Source organism: Ornithorhynchus anatinus, chromosome 8, assembly GCF_004115215.2.
Source record: "Ornithorhynchus anatinus isolate Pmale09 chromosome 8, mOrnAna1.pri.v4, whole genome shotgun sequence".
Lineage (NCBI taxonomy): Eukaryota > Metazoa > Chordata > Mammalia > Monotremata > Ornithorhynchidae > Ornithorhynchus > Ornithorhynchus anatinus.
In genome coordinates this window covers 5,253,748-5,274,437 of record NC_041735.1, presented here as the reverse complement: position 1 = coordinate 5,274,437, position 20,690 = coordinate 5,253,748, and the positions used below count along the sequence as shown (strand labels likewise).

At 48.8% G+C, this 20,690-nt stretch overlaps 1 protein-coding gene across 2 annotated transcripts in view; it reads left to right on the top strand.

The window, feature by feature from the left end:
* Nucleotides 1-20,690, top strand: part of STK4 (serine/threonine kinase 4) — an 83,719-nt gene that overhangs the window by 17,484 nt on the left and 45,545 nt on the right. For both annotated transcript variants that reach the window (XR_005660271.1, XM_029071065.2), the window contains exons 6-9: nt 1,101-1,268; nt 3,391-3,528; nt 5,495-5,623; nt 9,461-9,647. Coding sequence is in view for 1 of the 2 variants with exons in the window: in XM_029071065.2 (XP_028926898.1) it covers nt 1,101-1,268; nt 3,391-3,528; nt 5,495-5,623; nt 9,461-9,647 (622 nt within the window). In the remaining variant the exon portion in view is untranslated. The remainder of the gene's footprint in view (nt 1-1,100; nt 1,269-3,390; nt 3,529-5,494; nt 5,624-9,460; nt 9,648-20,690) is intronic.

The following is a 20,690-nucleotide window of genomic DNA, read 5'->3' as shown; positions in this document are numbered from 1 at the left end:
CCAGTGGCCCCCAATTCCAACTTGCCATTGAAGTCTTTTCCGCAGAAAGGTTTCCACTCTAACAGTTGCAAATGATGATAATGGTAGTATTTGTTAAGCGCTTACTATGTGCCAAGCACTGTTCTAAGCGCTGGGGTAGATACAGGGTCATTTTGTCCCTCGTGGGGCTTGCAGTCTTAATCCCCATTTTCCAGATGGGGTAACTGAGGCACAGAGAAGTTAAGTGGCTTGATACTGTGGTGCTTATCGAGCACTTAGGTGCCACGGTACTGTGCTCAGCTAGACCCAAGATAATCAGATAAAACACGGGGACTGTCCCATGTGGGGCTCGCAATCTAGGAACGAGGGGGGCGGGGATCTTATCGTCGTTTTGCAGGTGGGGAAACCGAGGCACCGCACGTTGAGTAATTAACCCAAGGTGACAGAGCAGGGCCGAGTCTAGGGCTCAGGTCTCCTGAGTCTCCTAGTCTGCGTACTCTTTCACTCAGACCATGCTGCCTTCCTAAAATGCACCTGGGAATTTAAATAAGCGCTCAATAAATAGGATGCAATGAAAGAACGGACGGTCAGCAAATGCTACTGATTAGGTAAATCGACAGAGAGGTATTTGCGAGGCTAAATAATGGCAAAATTGTAGTTTTAACACCAAGTCCTCATGCACTTTTCATAATTACGGTTAGTCAATCATAGGTTTTGAGCGCTTACTGGGTGCAAAGCACCGTAATAAGCGCGTAAGAGAGTACAGTGCAACACTAAACGGACACATTCCCTGCCCACAACAAGCTTATAGACTAGAGGGGGAGACAGACATTAAAATAAATAAGTTACAGATATTAGGTGCGTTAGCTAATAGTATCTACTGAGCATCAACTGTTCACTTGGGAGAGTACATAGAATTAATAGGTATGATCCCTACCCTCAGCAGTTTACAATCTTGTGGCGAGGTCAGATACTTAAATTACAGATCGGTGAAGAAAGAAAAGGAAATATGTGGTTAAGCTAGGGCTTGCGGAAGATATGTACTTAAAGCATTTTTTATTTTTGGTCTTCCTATCAAGTTTGTTTTTTTCTCCCCCCCTTCCTTTCCTTCTGTACCGTAGGATACGATGGCCAAACGAAACACCGTGATAGGAACGCCGTTTTGGATGGCTCCAGAAGTGATCCAGGAAATCGGCTACAACTGCGTGGCGGACATCTGGTCCCTGGGAATTACTGCCATAGAAATGGCCGAAGGAAAGCCCCCGTATGCCGACATTCATCCGATGAGGGTAGGAGAATCATCGGAATACCACGCAAGCCGAGCCCAGTCCCCCTTTGCTGCCTCTGATCCCGGTGGAGAGAGCCCGGGCCTGGGAGGCAGAAGGTCGTGGGTTCTAAGCCCGGCTCTTCCGCTTGTCTGCTGTGTGACCTTGGGCAAGTGGCTTCACTTCTCGGAGGCTCAGTTCCCTCATCTGGAAAATGGGGATGAAGACTGTGAGCTCCATGGGGGACGGGGACCGTGTTCAACCTGACAAACTCATATCTACCCCAGTGCTTAGAACAGTTCTTGGCACTCAGTAAGTGCCTAACAAGTACCATAATTACTTGTATTATCATCATCATTATTATTACTATTATTGCTTCTCCGGGCCTCAGTTCCCTCATCTGTAAAACGGGGATTAAGACTGTGAGCCCTGTGGGGACATGGACTCTGTCCAACCCGATTGTCTTGTACCTACCCCAAGCGCTTAGAATAGTGCCTGGCACATAGTAAGCGCCTAACAAATACCATAGTTATTATTCTTATCCTGAAGTATAAATTGTTCCTGTTTAATATTTAGCCACATAAAATGGACTTAGGGAAAGCAGGAAAAGAGATGAAATTAGCTAATTCTCCCCGAAGTGTTCACATCCCAATCTGAAGAGTTGGTTTTCGAGAAGCAGCGTGGCTCAGTGGAAAGAACACGGGCTTGGGAGTCAGAGGTCATGAGTTCGAATACCGGATCTGCCACTTGTCAGCTGTGTGACTGTGGGCAAGTCACTTCACTTCTCGGTGCCTCAGTTACCTCCTCTGTAAAATGGGGATTAACTGTGAGCCTCACGTGGGACAACCTGATTCCCCTGTATCTACGCCAGCGCTTAGAACAGTGCTCGGCACATAGTAAGCGCTTAACAAATACCAACGTTATTATTATTATTTTCTGGTACCAGTTGTTTTGGAGGGGAGGCTAATTGGGTAAGGGTCTGTTTTACCCAAAACAGAGGGGGATGGAATGGGTGTTGCCCACCAACTCGATTTAGACTGAAATGTGCCAAATTTAGCCCGGAACTTAATTTTGGCACGATGTCGGCCGTAGTCACGGTTTCTCATGGGGAGATAAAGGTAAAATTTAACAGCGGCTCAGCCAACGAATCAGCTCTCCTCTGTTGTCGTTTCTCATTCGAGAATTTTATAGTCTTTAGAAACCACCGAGCCGCTTCTGAGGGCACGGTCTCATTCTGAAGGAGCGAGGTTCGAGACCCGTTCGGAGAACCGCTAGATGAACCTGGGAAGCGGTGTGCCGTTGTGGATAGAGCACGGGCCTGGGAGTCAGAGGACCTGGGTTCTAATCCCGGCTCTGTCGATTGCTTGCTATGGACCTCGGACACTTCTCTGTGCCTCAGTTTTCCTGTTCTCCCTCCTACTTAGACTGTGAACCGCATGAGGGACAGAGGCTGTGTCGAATGTGATTAATTTATACCTACCCGCACTTAAAACAGTATTTGATACATAGTGAGCACTCAACAAATACCATTATTCATTCATTGTCGTATTCATTGAGGCTATACTGTGTGCAGAGCACTGTACTAAGCGCTTAGAAGAGTGCAATATAACAATAAACAGACACATTCCCTGCCCACAGCGGGTCTACAGTCTGGGGGGGGCGTGGAGGGGAAACAGTGAAGGCCGAACGAGCGACCCTGACTCCAACCTCTGATTTAACCACTTGGAAACACTTTAGTGCCCTTGGTGTGGCTTAGTGGATAGAGCCCGGGCCTGGGAATCTAAAGGACCTGGGTTCTAAACTCTGCACTGCTGTGTGACCTTGGGCAAGACACTTAACTTCTCTGTGACTCAGTTACCTCATCTGTAAAATGGGGATTAAGACTGTGGGCCCCATGTGGGACAGGGACTGTGTCCAACCCTATTAACTTGTCTGCCCCAGCGCTTAGTACATTGCTTGGCACATAGTAAGCGCTAAACAAGTACCATTATTAGTAATTATTACGTGGGGAATATTAATTGGTCCTGGGCCGCTGAATATCCCGAGCGAGGCTGCAGAGAGGACTTGGGAACCTAGTGATGCTCAAAGCCGGTAGGCTCGTTGGTTGACCGTCTCTGAGTGGGGCATCCCTCTTTTATTCCCACAGGCGATTTTCATGATTCCCACAAACCCTCCTCCCACATTCCGGAAACCCGAGCTCTGGTCGGACAACTTCACCGATTTCGTGAGGCAGTGTCTTGTGAAGAGCCCTGACCAGAGAGCTACGGCTACTCAGCTCCTCCAGGTAAGAAATGCGAGAAGTTGGGAGCGGGAGGGAAAATGTGAGCTGACGGGGGAGGAGATGCTCAGATTTCCAGTTCTCTCAGAAGACCTTTTATCTCTGTTAGGTGGGAAGCGCGGCCAGGGGAAAGAGAAATGGACTGGATTCTAAAATCCTGTCTGATGTGAGACCCTGGGCAAGTCACTTCACTTCTCTGGGCCTCAGTTACCTCAGCTGTGAAAGGGGGATTAAGATTGTGAACCCCGTGTGGGACAGGGACTGGGTCCAACCCAATTTTCTTTGTGTCCACCCCCGTGTGTAGAATAATGCACAGAGTAAGCGCTTAACAAATGCTGCTGTTGTTATTAATAATAAAATTCTTTCAGATGGTCATCCCCCTGCTTTCTGGTGTGTTGAACCACTGATATGAGAGACTCTATGTGGTTAGATTCTCTGTGAAACTATGTTTCACATATGAGAGGAACTATGCGATTAGAGAAGCAGTAACTCTCAGAGAAGACTGCAACATAGTCAGGACTCTGTAGACCCGGGGCCAGAGGGAGTCTGTCGTGGGAAAATAATAGAGTTTGAGTTTCTTGTGATGTCTGCGAAGGCCAAATTGTGAGGGAGATGTCAGTTATGGATTGATAAATGTTTTCTACTTATCGGGTACTCACCCCTGCACCCCCATCCCAAAAATATTTTTGAATACGTCATGGCCTGGTGGATAGAGCACGGGCCTGGGAATCAGAAGGAACCGGGTTCTAATACTGGCTCTGCTGCTGGTCTGCTGTGTGACCTTCACTTCCCTGGGCCTCAGTTACCTCATCTGTAAAATGGGGATTAAGACTGTGAGCCCCATGTATAGGGACTGTTATCCAACTCAGTCTGCTCGTATTCACCCCAGCGCTTAGTACATGGTAAGTGCTTAACGAATACCACAGTTATTTTGATTATATATCTTTATACTCTATTTCTTCCTCCTATTTATAGTTTGAGGGCTGCCTCCTGTGCTAGACTGTAAGCTCCTTGAGGGCAGGAATCTTGTCTGTTGATTCTCTTGTACCCTTTCAAGTGCATAGTACGGTGCTCTGCCCTCAGTAATAATAGTAATAATAATAACGTTGGTATTTGTTAAGTGCTTACTATGTGTAGAGCACTGTACTAAGCGCTGGGTTAGTTACAGGGTCATCAGGTTGTCCCACGTGAGGCTCACAGTCTTCATTCCCATTTTACAGATGAGGTAACTGAGGCACAGAGAAGCTAAGCGACTTGCCCACCGTCGCACAGCTGCCAAGTGGCAGAGCTGGGATTCGAACCCATGACCTCTGACTCCCAAGCCCGGGCTCTTTCCAGTGAGCCCCGCTGCTTCTCTAGGTGTCTACAGTAGGGACTTAGTAGACACTCTTGATTGTAAAGCTGAATTTGAGCCCCTCCGAGCTGTCGATTAAATGCTTTTCAGTATCTCCTTCCATCTTCTGAAATTCTATTCCACTAATAATAAGAATTGTGGTATTGGTTAAGCATTTACTCTGTGCCAAGCACTGTGCGAAGCACTGGGGTGGATTCAGGCAAATCGAGTTGGACACCCGATTTACTGTATCCACCGTCCCTGTCCAATGTGGGGCTCAATCTCAATCCCCATTTTACAGATGAGGCCCAGAGAAGTGAAGTGACTTGCCCGAGATCACACAACAGACAAGCAGTTGAGGCGGGATTGGAACGCGTGACCTTCTGACGCCCAGGCCCACGCTCTCACCACTACTCCATGGTGCTTCTCCAAATAAGTCTGCTACTGCTTAGCTCGCCCTGTACAATTCTCTTCTTTAATTTGGATGGAATTTTTGGGGGCAGAATATATATTTCACTCTATAATACTCGGTGAAAATATCAGGCACCTCACAGGCCATGTGTCTGAGGCCCGGGTGCCACGATTGAGAGTTGTCGGTGCGTCGAGCTGTCGGGATTGATTTTCCTTTTTCCCTTTCAGCATCCGTTCGTCAAGGGCGCCAAAGGCGTGTCGATGTTGCGGGACTTGATTAACGAAGCCATGGATGTGAAACTGAAACGCCAGGAAGCCCAGCACCGGGAAGTGGACCAGGATGATGAGGAAAACTCGGTGAGTGATAGGCCGCGCACTCGGCCGCGAGCGGTCAATCAGTCGTATTTACCGAGCGCTTTCTGTGTGCAGAGCGCTGGACTAAACGTTCGGGAGAGCCTTACTTGGAGAACCTCCAAGACTAAACCTTCCTTTCCTCTTCTCCCACTCCCGTCTGCGTCGCCCTGAATCACTCCCTTTATTCATTCCCCACTCCCAGGCCCCCAACTCTTCTGTCCATGTCTGTCTGGGTTCTAATCCCGGCTCCGCCACTTGTCTGCTGGGTGACCTTGGGGAAGTCACTTCACTTCTCTGGGCCTCAGTGACCTCATCTGTACAATGGGGATTGAGACTGTGAGCCCCTCGCAGTACAGGGACTGTGACCAACCCAATCTGCTTCTATCTATCCCAGTGCTCAGAGCAGTGCTTGGCACGTAGTAAAGGCTTAGCAAGTACCATTATTATTATTATCGTCATTATTCTTCTAGACACAGACATTGATGTTATGGTTTGGAGCGGGTGGGCAGTCACTGAATGCAGCTACTACTAAGAGTAGTGATAATTATGGTATTTGTTAAGCGCTTACTATGTGCCGAGCACTGTTCTAAGCGCCGCGGTAGATACGGGGAAATCCGATTGTCCCACGTGGGGCTCACATGTTTTAATCCCCGTTTTTACAGATGAGGTAACTGAGGCCCAGTGAGGTGACTTGCTCAAGGTCACACAGCAGACAAGTGGCGGAGGCTGAATTAGAACCCATGACCTCTGACTCCCAAGCCCGGGCTCTTTCCGTTAAGCCACGCTACTTCTCTGCTATCTATCGCTACTTCTGAATCACTGCACTACATGATGAAACATTACATATCGAACCAAGAAGCATCTACCCGACAGCCTACTGAGTGTCAGATGATCAACAGTTCAGCCATTCTTCCAACCCAAATGTCAAGGGTAGAGGAAGGTGTCGGGTTGGTCCAGCGTTCTCAGCCTTACGGCGGCAGCTTTACTTTATGCCAAGCAATGTTCTAAGCGCTAGGGCGATTACAAGAGTAATGGGATTGGACATGATTCCGGTCCCAGGGGGGACTCACAGTCTCAGTCCCCATTTGACAGATGAGATCGCTGAGGCCCAGAGGAGCGAAGCGACTTGCCCGAGGTCACGCGGCACACAAGCGGCCGAGTGGGGATTAGAACTCAGGTCCTCCTGACTCCCGGGCCCATACTAGGCCACGCTGCTTCTCAAAGCCCATTCCCCTGCACTTCGGGTTCCAGAAAATCTGTTCTCTTTAAGCGGGTGGTAGTGTTCCTAAATGCCATTTAGAAAATTGGGAAAAGAGGCTTGGCCTCGGGGACCGAGCACAGGCCGCGGAGGACCTGGGTTCTAATGCCGGCTCCGCCGCTTGTCTGCTGTTTAACCTTGGGCGAGTCACTTGGCTCCGCGGCACCTCAGCGGGCCTCGTCTTGTAAAGAGAGATTAAGGCTGTGAGACACGGACGGTGTCCGACCCGATTAGCTTGTATCCACCCCAGCTCTTAATACAGTGCCTGGCGCGTGGTGAGCGTCCAACAGATTTTGGACGCAGAGAAGCGGCGTGGCTCAGCTTCCTCTCTGAATACTCCCTCTAGCTTCTCCCTTATCTTTTAATGGTATTTTAATGGTATTTAATGCAGCGTGGCTCAGTGGAAAGAGCACAGGCCTGGGAGTCAGAGGTCATGGGTTCGACTCCCGGCTCTGCCACTCGTCAGCTGTGTGACTGTGGGCAAGTCACTTCACTTCTCTGGGCCTCAGTTCCCTCATCTATAAAATGGGGATTAACTGTGAGCCTCACGTGGGATAAGCTGATTACCCCAGTGCTTAGACCAGTGCTCCGCACATAGTAAGCGCTTAACAAACACCATCATTATTATTATTATTATTAAATATTAAAAAAAAAAGGCAAGGGGAGAAAATCACTTGTCCCGGTCTATATGTGCTCCCCTCTTGTGGCTGAAAGTGAGAACCTCCGCTCTTTAATGGGATTTGGATGAAGGGCCGGTCATTCATAATAAGAATAATGTTGGTATTTGTAAAGGTGCTTACTATGTGCCGAGCACTGTTCTGAGCGCTGGAGTAGATGGAGGGTAATTAGGACGCCCCACGTGAGGCTCACGGTCTTAATCCCCATTTTACAGATGAGGTCGCGGAGGCACCGAGAAGTGAAGCGACTTGCCCAAAGTCACACAGCTGACAGGTGGCGGAGCTGGGAATCGAACCCATGACCTCTGACTCCTAAGCCCGGGCTCTTTCCACTGAGCCATGCCGCTTCGTTCAGTCGTTCTTATTGAGCACTTACCGTGTGCAAAGCACTGTACTTTATTCATTACCCTCCCCCAGCCCCACAGCACTTTTGTACCTACATGTAATTTATATTAATGTGTCTCATTCATTCCATCTGTGTTTATCGAGCGCTTACTATGGGCAGAGCACTGTACTGAGCACTTGGAATGGACAATTCGGCAACAGATAGAGACCATCCCTGCCCAACAGCGGGCTCACAGACTAAATGGGGGAGACAGACAACAAAATAAGTGTCAGTATCATCAAGATAAATAGAATCATAGATATATACACACCGTGAACAAAATAGAATAATAAATCTATACAAATATGCACAAGTGCTGTAGGGAGGGGAAGAGGGAAGAGCAGAGGGAGGGAGGAGGGGGAATGGGGAGGGGAGGAGGAGCAGAGGGAAAGGGAGGGCTCAGTCTGGGAAGGCCTCCTGGAGGAGGTGAGCTCTCAGTAGGGTCATTCATTCCGTCGTATTTATTAAGCGACTACACTGTGCAGATCAGTGTACTAAGCGCTTGAGAAAGTACAATCCAGGAATAAAGAGCGATGTTATTATTATGTTGGTGTTTGTTAAGCGCTTACTATGTGCCCAGCGCTGTTCTAAGCGCTGGGGGAGATACAGGTCGTCGCACGTGAGGCTCCCAGTTAATCCCCGTTTTACAGATGGGGTAACTGAGGCACAGAGAAGGGAAGGGACCTGCCCACAGTCACACAGCTGACAAGTGGCAGAGCCGGGATTCAAACTCATGACCTCTGACTCCCAAGCCCGGGCTCTTTCCACTGCTTCTCTAATCCCTAATAAATAAAGATAATAAAGATAAATAAAGATAAAGATACGAGTTCACGGTCTGGGGGGAAGACAGACATCAATACGAAGAAACAGACAGCAGTACCGATAATTAGACATCAATACAGATAAATAAAATGTGCATAAGTACCGTGGGGCTGGGAGGGGGGGGAAGAGCAAAGGGACCAAGTCAGGGTGATGTAGAAAGGAGTGGGAGATGAGGAAAAGTGGGGCCTAGTCTGGGAAGGCCTCTTGGAGGAGATGGGCCTTCAATAATAAAATAAAATAATGTTGGTATTTGTTAAGCGCTTACTATGTGCCAGGCGCTGTTCTAAGCACTGGGGTAGGTACAAGGCGAACAGGTTGTCCCACGTAGGGCTCACAGACTTCATCCCCATTTTACAGATGAGGGAACTGAGGCACAGAGAAGTTAAGTGACTTGCCCAAGGTCACACAGCTGACAAGCGGCAGAGCCGGGACTCTGAAGGAAGGGGGGATTAATTGGTGGATTTGTATTATCTCCCCTCTCCCCCGCATCTGGACCGTAAACTCATTGCGAGCAGGGAATGTGTATTGATGTATTTGTACTCCCCGAAGTGCTTAGTACAGCGCTCTGCCCGCAGTAGGCGCTCAATAAATACGATCGGACGAATGAGCGGACTAAGCGCTCGACATGAGATCGCCATTATCGTATCACTTGGTCGTAACCTCCTTCGCGTGTGCGGGGGGACGGTCTCCTCGCCCAGGAAGAAGACGAGACGGATTCGGGCACGATGGTCCGGGCGGCCGGCGACGAGACGGGCACGGTTCGGGTGGCCAGCACGCTGAGCGACACCGCCCACACCATGATAGAGCACGGCGACACCTTGCCCTCCCAGCTGGGGACTATGGTGATCAACACGGAGGACGAGGAGGAAGGGGGAACCATGAAAAGTAAGAACCGGACCCTCGGCCCCACGGAATAATAGTAGCAATTGCGGTACTTGTTCAGCCTTCCTTCCTTTAAGTGTATTTATCGAGCGCTCGCTGTGTGCAGAGCGCTGTACTAAACGCTCGGGAGAGGACGGTAGAACGGTAATCAGAACAGTAGAGAAGCAGCATGGCTCAGTGGAAAGAGCACGGGCTTCGGAGTCAGAGGTCAGGGGTTCGACTCCCGGCTCCGCCACTTGTCAGCTGTGTGACTGTGGGCGAGTCACTTCACTTCTCTGGGCCTCAGTGACCTCATCTGTAAAATGGGGATTAGCTGTGAGCCTCACGTGGGACACCCTGATTACCCTTGTATCTCCCCCGGCGCTTAGGACAGTGCTCTGCACGTAGTAAGCGCTTAACAAATACCAGCATTATTATTATTAATAGTAATTGTGGCATTTGTTAGGTGCTTAGTATGTGCCAAGTACCGTCCTAAGAAGTGGGCTAGACAGAAATTAATCAGTTCGGGCACAGTCCTGTCGCAAACGGGGAATGTGCCGAATTGTACATTCCAAGCGCTTAGTACAGTGCTCCGCACGTAGTAAGCGCTCAATAAATACGATTGAATGAATCAAATGGGGACTAACAGGTCCGCACTGTACCCGCCGTGACCCCCAAACTCGTTTGAAAATATTTGCCGCTGTTTAACCTAAAAGAAGGGAGATGCTCAGTGCCTGCTTTTTAGAAAAACAAATAAAAATAAGAGAAGCGGCATGGCCTAGTGGATAGAACCCGGACCTGGGAGTTGGAAGGAGCTGGGTTCTAGTTCCGGCCGCGCCACCTGTCCGCCGTCCGTCCTTGGGCAAATCACTTCCCTGTGCCTCAGTTCCCTCGTCTGTAAAATGGGGCTGAAGACTGTGAGCCCCTGGGTGTGTCTAACCTGATCGCTGGGCTGTACCCCAGCACTTAGAACAGTGCTTGACGCATAGTCAGCTCATCGTGGGCAGAGAACCTTTCGTATTGTACTCTCCGGAGCGCTCAGTGGGGTGCCCTGCACAAAGTAAGCGCTCAGGAAATTCCGCGGATTGACATTGCCAGTTCCCTCTGCAGTGACGGTGAATTCCCGACACGGGGGTCCGAAGAGATTAATGCCGTTCTCCACCGGGCGGTGGGAAATGTTATCCACAGCCAAGGGAAACCGTGGTTACTCCGAACCGCCTATCGCGGTAGCTTAAAGGGAGGGAAGCGGCGCGGCTCGGTGGAAAGAGCCCGGGCTTGGGAGTCGGAGGGCATGGGTTCGAATCCCGGCTCGGCCGCCTGGCAGCTGTGTGACTCTGGGCAAGTCACTTCACGTCTCTGTGTGCCTCGGCTCCCTCATCTGTAACACGGGGATTAAAACCGGGAGCCCCACGTGGGACAACCCGATCACCTTGTATCCCCCCCCCCCCAGCGCGTAGAACAGTGCTTTGCACATAGTAAGCGCTTAACGAATACCCCCATTATCATTATTATTAAAATGGGGATCAAGACCGTGAGCCTCATGTGGGACAACTCGATCAGCCTGTACACCCCAGCGCTTAGAACGGTGCTCTGCACATAGTAAGCGCTTAACAAGTACCAACATTATCAGTATGGAAAATCCGATGTCCGTGGTTTGGAAAACGTCGGTTGGCCAGATGAAAGTGGCCAGGGGATCTTTCCCGGTTGGGAATTCCAATGCCGGACCTCATGAAGCAGCGGGAAGGCCCAGCAGAGGGTGCCGTCCAGCAGAAGGTGAGCGCAAATTACCCGGTTGAAAGAAATTCGGAAAATAAACCTCCGTAAAGCCCTTCGGAAGTAGAGCGGTTTTTGTTTGCCAAAGCCCATTCCGTGCAGCTGGGCCAGCACAAGGAAACAAGTCTTCGTTTTGCTTAACTAGGCTATTGAGTATCCCAACCCCCCAGTGGCCGAGAATCAGGATAACCCGAGACGGGAAACGTGTCTGTTGTTGTTGTCTACTCTCAGCGTGGCTCAGTGGAAGGAGCGCGGGTTTTGGAGTCAGAGGTCGTGGGTTCGAATCCCGGCTCGGCCACGTGTCAGCCGTGTGACTGTGGGCGAGTCACTTCCCTGTGCCTCGGTTACCTCATCTGAAAAATGGGGATTAAGACTGTGAGCCCCACGTGGGACATCCTGATTCCCCTGTGTCTACCCCAGCGCTTAGAACAGTGCTCTGCACATAGAAAGCGCTTAACAAATACCGACATTATTATTATTATTATTTTTAGCACAGTGCTTTGCACACAGTAAGCAATCAGTAAATACGACTGAGTGAATGAATTCTTTCTTCACTTTCACATCTGCTGGTTTTTCCAGTTTTTCCAGTAGGCCATAAGCACCGGGGCAGATATAAGTTAATCAGGCTGGACACAATCCCTGCCCAACATGGGGCTCCCAAGTCTTAATCTCCTTTTTACAGATGAGGGAATTGAGGCACAGAGAAGCTCTTGGTCCCTTTTTTACAGATGAGGGAACTGAGGCACAGAGAAGAGAAGTGACTTGCCCCCGGTCACAAAGCAGACAAGTGGAAGAGTCAGGACTAGAAGCCAGGTCCTTCTGATTCGTAGTTCTGTGCTCTATCCGAAGGCCGTGCTTAGTACGGGGATTGTACTCGGTAAAGTGCTCGTTAACATCGTGACTACTTCTGCTACTGGCCATTAAGTCCGGGGGTGGAGAGGGCCGTGGAGGAGTAGCTAGGGCATTTCTGGGTTCTCGTTCTCACTCTGCCACTGGTCTGATGTGGGTTCTTATTGACGCCCATCTAAATAATAATCACCGTGGTATTTGTTAAGCACTTAATATGTGCTAGGCGCTGGGGTGAACGCAAGCGAGTCAGGTCGGACATAGTCCCTGTCCCACACGGGTTCTCACTCATAATCCCCATTTGACAGTTGAGGTAACCGAGGCCCAGAGAGGTGAAGTGACTTGCCCAGGGTCCCGCAGCAGAGAATTGGCAGAGCTGGGATTAGAACCCAGATCCTTCTGACTCCCAGGCCCTTGCTGTGTCCTCTAGGCCTCACTGTTTCTCACTGGGGGTGAACTGCCTGGAAGATGATCTCCCCAAGGGAAGGAGAGAAGGGGAGGGGGCCCAGCACAGAGCTCTGAGGGTCAGCCACAATGAAAGACCGAAAAGACAAAGAAGAGCCAGTCAAGGGGGACAAAAAGGAGTCAGAACTTTCTCATTCATTCAGTGGTATTTAGTGAGCGCTTAGTATGTGCAGAGCACTGCACTAAGCGCTTGGAATGGACAGTTCGGCAACAGAGAGAGACAATCCCTGCCCGATGACGGGCTCGCCGTCTAAACGGATTTAACCTTAGAGTTTCCCAGCTTGCCTTGGAGTTTAGGCTTCCCTCTAGATCGATGCACATTTAGTTTAGGCTTCCCTCTAGATCGATGCGCATTTCACCCGCACGTGGTCAGACTTCTCTGACGCATCCTCATCAAAAAGCTGTCCTCACTAGGCCAGCAAGTGTGCTTCTGAAAATGCCCTTCCTTTGTGCGATAAATCCCACACTGCCTCTCCAGAAACCCTCCTCCCGGTGGATCGACAACTAGGTTATGTTATCACTTGCAATATAGTGCTATTTAAAAAACAACAACCCAAGTTTGGGCTCAGTTTGCTAAAGGTAGCTAAGATAATAATAGTAAGATTAGACTGTAAGTCCGTCATTGGGTAGGGATTGTCTCTATCTGTTGCCTAATTGTACATTCCAAGCGCTGAGTACAGTGCTCTGCACAGAGTAAGCGCTCAGTAAATACTATTGAATGAATAATAATGGAATTTAAGTGCCTACTATGTGCCAAGCCCTTAGGTGTTGGGGTAAATGCAAGACGATCAGGTTGGACCCAATCCCTGACCAAAATGGGGCTCCAGTCTAAGTAGGAGGGAAGAGGGGTATTTAATCCCCATTTTACCCATGTAGAAATTGAGGCACAGATAAGTTAAGTGACTTACCCAAGGATACACAGCAGACAAGTGGCGAAGCTTGGGAATAGTACCCACTTTAGACTTGAAGCTCCCTCTAGACTGAAAGCTCACTGCGGGCAGGGAACATATCTACCAACTGTATTATTTTATGCTCTTTCCTCACCATTAATGGCATTTTTTGAGCATTTACTGTGTGCGGAGCACTGGACTAAACACTGAGGAGAGTCCAATGCAACAGAATTGGTAGACAGGTTCCCCGCCCTCAGGGAAGCAGCGTGGCTCAGTGGAAAGAGCCTGGGCTTCGGAGACAGAGGGCATGGGTTCGACTCCCGGCTCCGCCACTCGTCAGCTGTGTGACTGGGCGAGTCACTTCACTTCTCTGTGGCTCAGTGACCTCATCTGTAAAATGGGGGTTAACTATGAGCCTCACGTGGGGCCACCTGATTACCCTGGATCTACCCCAGCGCTGAGAACAGTGCTGTGCACATAGTAAGCGCTTAACAAATACCAACATTCTTATTATTATCAAGGAGCTAACGGAGGAGTTTACTTCCAAGCGCTTAGTACAATGCCCTGCGCACAGTGAGCACTCAATGAATACGATTGATGGATTTGACTACCAGGCCCGTACTCTTTCCACTAGACTACACCGTTTCCCTAATTTAATAGGGTTAGGATCCTGGGTGGCCAGTGAAAGTCACATGAAACAGCCCCTATATCTCCATCGAAATGAACATTTTGCCCAGATACCATAGTTAAGGCAACTTAGAGGGCATCTCGAAGGTCGATTATTGAGCAAACATTGGTCACTTAAGAGCGTCGCGTAGAGCCGGAGTTTCACAGAAAGCCAGAGCCCGACACAGACGGTCGTTGTTTCGGTCCTTTCCTCGAATTGACGGCACTGCCGGTTTTTTCGGAATGACTCGATTTCAACGCTCTTTCCTTCTCGGACCAAGTTTTCAACTGCATCAGACTGAAATTCTTGACGAGAGGCCCACTTTAGTTCTTTTACCTGCAGTTGTTGGAAGGAGTACTGTGTGTTAGAACACTGGCTCCCTTGTGCGTTGTTATGTTAAGGAATAAAGCGCTGGTGCTATTTGACCATTTTCTTCCTCGTGGCGGTCATTCCCTGCAGGTCCCCAATTCCTTGAATTCGCCACTCTCAGAAAGTGTTTTTTAGCTCCCTGATGTACCCTGCGCTGTACTAGATGTACTGTATAAAGTGTGTTAAGCTCCCAGTGCTTGCCTTAGAGGAGCAGAAGCGGCGTGGCTGAATGGCTAGAGCCCGGGCCTCGGAGTCAGAAGGGCCTGGGTTCTAATCCGGGCGCCACCGCTTGTCTGCTGTGCGACTCGGGGCAAGTCACTTCACTTCTCTGGGCCCCCGTTACCTCAACTGTCAAATGAGGATGAAGAGTGTGAGCCCCATGTGGGACACGGACTGTCTCTAACCTGATTAGCTTGTATCTAGAGAAGCGGCGTGACCTAATGGGAAGAGCACAGGCCTGGGAGTCGGAGGACCTGGGTTCTCATCCCGGCTCTACCACTTGTCTGCTGTGTGACCTCGGGCAAGTCACTTCCCTTCCTCTGTCTATGCCTCAGTCACCTCATCTGTAAAATGGGGATGAAGACTGAACGCTGTGTGAGACAGGGACTGTGTCCGACCCCAATTATCTTGTATCTACCCCAGCGCTTAGTACGGTGTCTGACACGTAGTAAACGCTTAATACTACTGTTGTTGTTGTTATTGTCATCTTCCCAGCACTTAATACGGTGCTGGGCGCATAGTAAGTGCTCAACAAAACATAAAAAAAAATTAAGCAATACTGATGGAAGAGAATAAATGGGCAAATACACGCACAGCATAAACGTTGCAATAGCAAGAACGCAAATGAATTGAATACATATTCATATTATGTACAACTAGAGACACTTTTCCAGCAACCTAATTACCGCCAGTTCTCCCATAATACAGGGGTCACATTCTTGACAAACTCCACATTAAAGGAAACTCACACTTTGCAGTCACACTTTAGCAACTCAGCTTTTGTCTGCAAACACAATCACTTCTTCCAAAACCGCACCACATTCTGGCCAGGCAGACACGAATTCCTAAAACTACATCTAATTCTGCACAACGTGAGGTAGCGAAAAGACCCGACTTGGCAGCACTGGCTGTACTTCATTTCTGCTAATTAGTCCTTATTTTTTCTCCTCAACTGCGATGTCACTGAGCACGTGCTGGGTGCAGAGCACTGAACTACGCACTTGGGAGAGTATAATGGTATGAGGAGACGTGACCCTTGTCTTTAATGGGAGAGACAGGTGCAGAATAATATACAGATTGGGGGAAAAAGAGAATGGAAAGAGGAATACGGGGATAAGTAAGCTTGTTGTGAGCAAGGAACGCGTCTACCGACTCTGTAATATTGTATGCTCCCGGCTTAGTGCGGTGCTCTACATACAGGAAGCGCTCAATAAGTACCCCTGATGGATTGCAGTTTTAAAGGCCGAAGTGACACAAAAGTGCCCAGATGGCAGTTTGGAGGAAATGACCTGGGGAGAGGAAAAATGAATCGGGAAAGCCTCCCGGAGGAGGTGGCGTTTCAGAAGTCCTTAGAAGATGGGGGAGAGCTATGGTCTGGCAGATTTGAGGGGGATGGGGAACCCCAGGCAGGAGAAAGGGTCGAGCCAGGAGTACGAGCCGAGATGGGGGCTCGGGAACCAGTTTTTGGAGTCATCCGCGTGGAGTTGGGAGTCGAAGCCTTGGGATCTTCGTATCTCAGTATGGAAATGACGGCAAAAGCGCTTTAAAAATTCATAGGCAAAGAGGGGCTGTAGGTTTTTATTTTTTATTAGTTGGTTTTGAGAATCTGAAAAACCGAACAACATAGAGTTTTCGAAACAGCTCGGGCTTGGGATCCACGCGGTGATACTTCCGTGAAATATAAAACGCTTGTTACCGAAGAATGAACTGATTGTTGGATTTCACGTTCTTGGCTACAACGTGCTTCTCTTCTTATTTTCCTCCCTTAAAGTACGATTGGTTATTGGTAAGGAACTATAATAATTATCAAAAGTTCCCTAAGATGAAGGATTTGCCTAGGGGGGGAAAAAAGCCACATTTTGGCACAGATACGTAAATCACAGTTACGCAAAGAATGCTCTCTTGTCGAAGTAGGTACCGATCCTAGTTGAACATGCCGTTTTCCCAATTATGTCCAGATGTCGGGTGTTCTTTTATCTTTCAGAATCGTTAGCGTTCTTCGTCTTGTTGGGAAGAGCCAAAAAGCACAGACTCCTGGTGCCTGAGAATCCATTTTAAAAAAACCTGGCCAAACCACGGATTAGATGATGAATGCAGTAGATCTTAAGCTAGGCCAGAATTCACATCCTGTATCTCGGCTACATCCGGGACAGTCACGTTGGTCATTAGACGACATGGAGGACTTAAAAACCAGAGGAGAGGTTTTCCAAAAGAGGGCAGTAACTGAGCCGAAATGAAGGAGAGGAGCAGAATTTTGATAGGAACGTTAGGGCCTCCAGCCCCAAGGGGAGAAGCAAATCGATTCTCATCGATCAGAGGCATAAATTTATCCGGCACAAGCAAGTTGTTCTGACCTACCTGATCCTGTGCAGCAAGGATGTGGGGATTCAATTTTCATAGAAGGATCCAGAGGCAAATTCCCACCTTCTCTTTGATGGGTGGGGCAGTTTTGTCTGTGAGCAGTCAACTTGCTTTATTTAATAGCATCTGTAGCCGGCAGAAAATAGATAGAAGGAAAGCAATTTCTTGTGCTACCCCCCCCCCCCCCCCCAGCCCAGCCAGCGTGCTTCTGTGTATGGAGTGATAGTCACTCGTTCTCACGTAGTTATTGCCCGAGATAACTGTGACCATTTTCTCATCTGCAGAATGACAGATTATTTTTTAATTTTATGGTACTTGTTAAGCACTTACTATGCTCCTGTTACCGTACTGTGCGCTAGGGTGGCTACAAGTAAATCAGGTTGGACACAGTCCCTGTCCCACAGAGGGCTCACAGCCTTAATCCTTATTTTACAGATGAGGGAACTGAGGCCCAGTGAAGTGACTTGTCCAAGGTCACCCAGCGGACAAGTGGCGGCGCCGGAATTAGAACCCAGGTCCTTCTGACTCCCAGGCCCGGGCTCTGTTAGGACACTGTGCTTCAGGTTTGATCCCTGACTGCAGACAGTGAGATTGATTCATTCAGTCATATTTATTGAGCGCTTCCTGTGTGCAGAGCACTGTACTAAGCGCCTGGGAGAGTACGATAGGACAGTAGACAGACACATTCCCTGCCCACAGTGAGCTTCCAGTCTACAGGCAGCGTGACGTAGTGGATAGAGCACGGGCCTGGGAGTCAGAAGGTCATGGGTTCTAATCCTGGTTCCACCAATGTCTGCTGCGTGTCCTTTAAGTAGGTCGCTTCTCAGTGACTCAGTTACTTCATCCGTAAAATGGGGATTGAGCCTGTGAGCCCCACGTGGAACGGGGACTGCGTCCGACCCGATTTGCTCGGATCCACCCCAGCGTGTAGTGCAGTGCCCGGCACATAGTAAGCGCTTAACAAATACCATAATAATAATGATAATAATAGTGGTCACCCTCCTGCTTTGCCTAAGGTCCCAGATCTAAGAACCAAACCTCTCTTCCTGCCATGCGAAGGTGGAGTTTTGTGCGGACAGCCACTGAGTAAAGTGAGAGGGAGAAAATCCCCTTGGCCGGGTGACGTCTGGCCGGAAACCAAGAGCAGATATCCGAAGTTTCTTATTTGCCCGATTGTAAAGGCCTTCCCATATTCATCCCCGAGAGATCCACAAAACCCAGGGTTTTTCCAGAGAAACAGGAGGGTAGTGTTTGCCGGGATTCAGTGGGGGCTTTCGAGGGAATATTAATGACCGGAGTTCCCCGCTGTTGTGTTAATCTTGGGACAAAGTGCCCACATTGATAGACTATCCCAAGTCATAAAAAAAAAAGGAGCTGTTTAATAAAGGCTCTTTTGAGAGAATCGGGGCCCTGCGAGTGTGACAGAAGATGAAATACAACCCACACCTCAAGGGCCTGATAAGAGTCAAAGAAGCAGCGTGGTCTGGCGGGTCGAGCACGGGTCTGGAAGTCAGAAGGAACCGGGTTCTAATCCCGGCTCCGCTGCTTGTCTGCTGTTGTGTGACCTTGGACAAGTCGCTTCACTTCTCTGTCTGTTACCCCATCTGTAAAATGGGGATTAATAGTGTGAGCCCCATGAGGGACACGGAGTATGTCCTACCTGAGTAACTTGTATCTACCCCAGCGCTTAGGACAGTGCCTGGCACATAGTAAGCGCATAACAATTACCACTAAAAAAAATCCCCAGGACCGTCCCTCGGCCATATTGTTGTCAGTCGACAAGGTTTACGGAACTCTCAGTCTGCACACACCCTGTGCAACGTGCTGTGGGAGGCTAGAAGGAAAGCAAGGGAGGCAGGCCTGTTGTGAGGGAAGCTTTGAAACGGCAGAACTAGAGGTTTACTCCATTCTCGAGAAGAACCCGGATTTTTCCCCTTTCCTCAATTCCAGGATCAGGTTAGAACCAATCCAATCCAGCGCCCAAAGGATTATTAATAGCAATAATAATAATAATGGTACTCATCAAGCACTTACTAGGTGTCAAGCAGGGTTCTAAGTGCTGGGGTAGATATAAATTCATCAGTTTGAGCACAGTCCCTGTCCCACATGAGGCTCACATTCTTAATCCCCTATTTTACAGATGAGGTGACTGAGGCCCCGAGAGGTGAAGTGACTTGCCTGAGGTCATTGGGCAGACATGTGGCAGAGCCGGGAGTAGAACCCAGGCCCTTCTGACTCTCCCAGGCTCGTGTTCTATCCACCGTCTGAACCCAGTCTAATTAAAGCACCCCTAGCAAGCCAAGCATCTTGATTTTTTTTCTTTTGGTAGTGGAAATTCCTTGCTGCCTGAGCCAGAGTGGATCGAGACGAAGAATGCCGAGGTGGCTTATTAGTTAAGGTTGGAGTTTTGGAGTTGGTCGGTCAGTTGTGACCCAGAGGATTTAGCGACACCGTTAAGTTGGTTGACACTGTTTAGGAAACAATATTCAGATTTGCCAAAGAATAGGTGTCCAGATAAGAAAGCAGCACGGCCTAGGGGATGGATCACCAGCCTGCAAGTCAGAAGGACCTGGGTTCTAATCCCGGCCCTGCCCCTTGTCTGCTGTGTGACCTTGGGCAAGTCGTTTGACTTCTCTGGGCCTCAGTTACTTCCATCGGTAAAATGGGGATTAAAACCAAGAGCCTCACGTGGGACAGGGACTGCGTCCAACCCGATTACCTTGGGTCTGTTCCAGCGCTTAGGACGGTGCCTGGGATATAGTAAGTACTTCACAAACACCATTAAAAAAAGCTTGAATTAAAAATTAAAATGCTAGAAAACTAATAATAGTAATTGTGGGACATTGTAAGTACTTAACAAACACCATTAAAAAAAAGCTTGAAGTAAAAGTTAAAATGCTAGAAAACTACTAATAATAGTAATTGTGGGACATTGTGAGTCCTTAACAAACACCATTAAAAGAAGCTTGAATTAAAAGTTAAAATGCTAGAAAACTAGTAATAATAGTAATAGTAAAAGTAATAAGCCAATAAGCTGTGTACCGAGCACAATGCTTAGCACTGGGCTACATATATTCCAATCAGATCAGACACATGGGAGCTTACAGTCTAAGAGGGGAACGACAGATATTGAATCCCCATTTTACAGATGAGGAAATTGAGGCCTAGAGAAGTTAAGTGCTCTGCCCATCACCATTCTTCAGGTAAGGGGTGGGACTGAGATTAGAACCCATGTCTGCTGGGTCCTAGTCCCGTGCTCTTTCCGTCGTGGGGAAATTAGCTTAGTAGTGAAACGTTCCTGTCCCATGCTCACATGCAAACGATGGATCATCGCGTGACGTTGATCGGTTACTACTTAATCAACTCTTCCCTGGGTTTGTTTCCTGAATCTGCAGAGAGGCTTTGATCATTTGACTGCTTTGAATATATGGGTGTGAGGGCGTTTGATGTGTGTATGTAGTTCTTCAGCAACCAGGT